General features: G+C 57.0%; 1 protein-coding gene across 1 annotated transcript in view; it reads left to right on the forward strand.

Moving 5' to 3' along the window:
- Nucleotides 1-16: 16 nt before the first annotated feature.
- Nucleotides 17-1,188, forward strand: part of VPS28 (VPS28 subunit of ESCRT-I) — an 8,303-nt gene continuing 7,131 nt past the window's right edge. Inside the window, exon 1 of the mRNA XM_015851289.2 lies at nucleotides 17-238. Coding sequence (XP_015706775.1) covers nucleotides 20-238 — 219 coding nt within the window. The 5' untranslated portion in view covers nucleotides 17-19. The remainder of the gene's footprint in view (nucleotides 239-1,188) is intronic.

Below are 1,188 nucleotides of genomic sequence, written 5' to 3' on the forward strand. Positions count from 1 at the left end.
TGGTTCCCTATGTGTCTCTATGGGTCTCTATGTGTCTCTATGGGTCCCTATGGGTCTCTATGGGGTCCCTATAGGTCTCTATGGGTCCCAATGCATTAAAGCCCCTATTAACCCCCCTTTCCCCCTTTATAGGTACACGGCCGCCTGTTCCCGGCTCCTGGTTCAATTTAAGGCCGCGTTGAAACAAGTTCAGGGACCCGAACTGAGCAACATCGACGAGTTCTGCCGCAAGTTTAGGGTCCGTTATGGGGTAATATGGGGCCCTATGTGGTGTTATGGGGCCCTATGTGGTGTAATGTGGGCCCTATGTGGTCTCTATTGGTCCCTATGGGCGGTTATTGGGCCCTATGGTTCTCTATGGGGGGTTATGGTTCCTATGATTCACTATGGGGGGTTATGGGTCTCTATGGGGCCATATGAGTCCCTATGGGTCTATATGGGATCCCTATGGTGCCCTATGGGTCTCTATGGGGGGTTATGGGTCCCTATGGGGGGTTATGGGGTCATATGGGGCGATATGGGGCCCTATGGGTCCCTATGGGGGGTTATGGGGCCCTATGGGTTCCTCTGGTTTCCTATGAGGGGTTATGGGTCTCTATGGGTCTCTATGGGGGGGTTATGGGTCCCTATGGGTCCCTATGGGGTCCTATGGGGTCATATGGGGCGATATGGGTCCCTATGGGGGGTTATGGGGTCCTATGGGTCCCTATGGGGTCCTATGGGGTCATATGGGGGGCTTTGTGTCCCTATGGGGCACTATGGGGCCCTATGGGGCGCTATGGGTCTCTATGGGTCCCTATGGGTCTCTATGGGGGGCTATGGGGCCCTATGGGGGGTTATGGGGCCCTATGGGGTCATATGGGGGGCTATGGGGCCCTATGGGTCCCTATGGGGGGTTATGGGGCCCTATGGGTCCCTATGGGGTCCTATGGGGTCATATGGGGGGCTATGTGTCCCTATGGGGCACTATGGGGCCCTATGGGGCGCTATGGGTTTCTATAGGTCTCTATGGGTCTCTATGGGGGGCTATGGGGCCCTATGGGGGGTTATGGGGTCCTATGGGGCCCTATGGGGGGTTATGGGGCCCTATGGGTCACTATGGGGGGGCTATGGGGCCCTATGGGTCTCTATGGGTCCCTATGGGGTTCTATGGGGTCCTATGGGGCCCTATGGGTCCCTATGGGGCGC

This window comes from Coturnix japonica, unplaced genomic scaffold (assembly GCF_001577835.2).
Source record: "Coturnix japonica isolate 7356 unplaced genomic scaffold, Coturnix japonica 2.1 chrUnrandom916, whole genome shotgun sequence".
Taxonomy (NCBI): domain Eukaryota; kingdom Metazoa; phylum Chordata; class Aves; order Galliformes; family Phasianidae; genus Coturnix; species Coturnix japonica.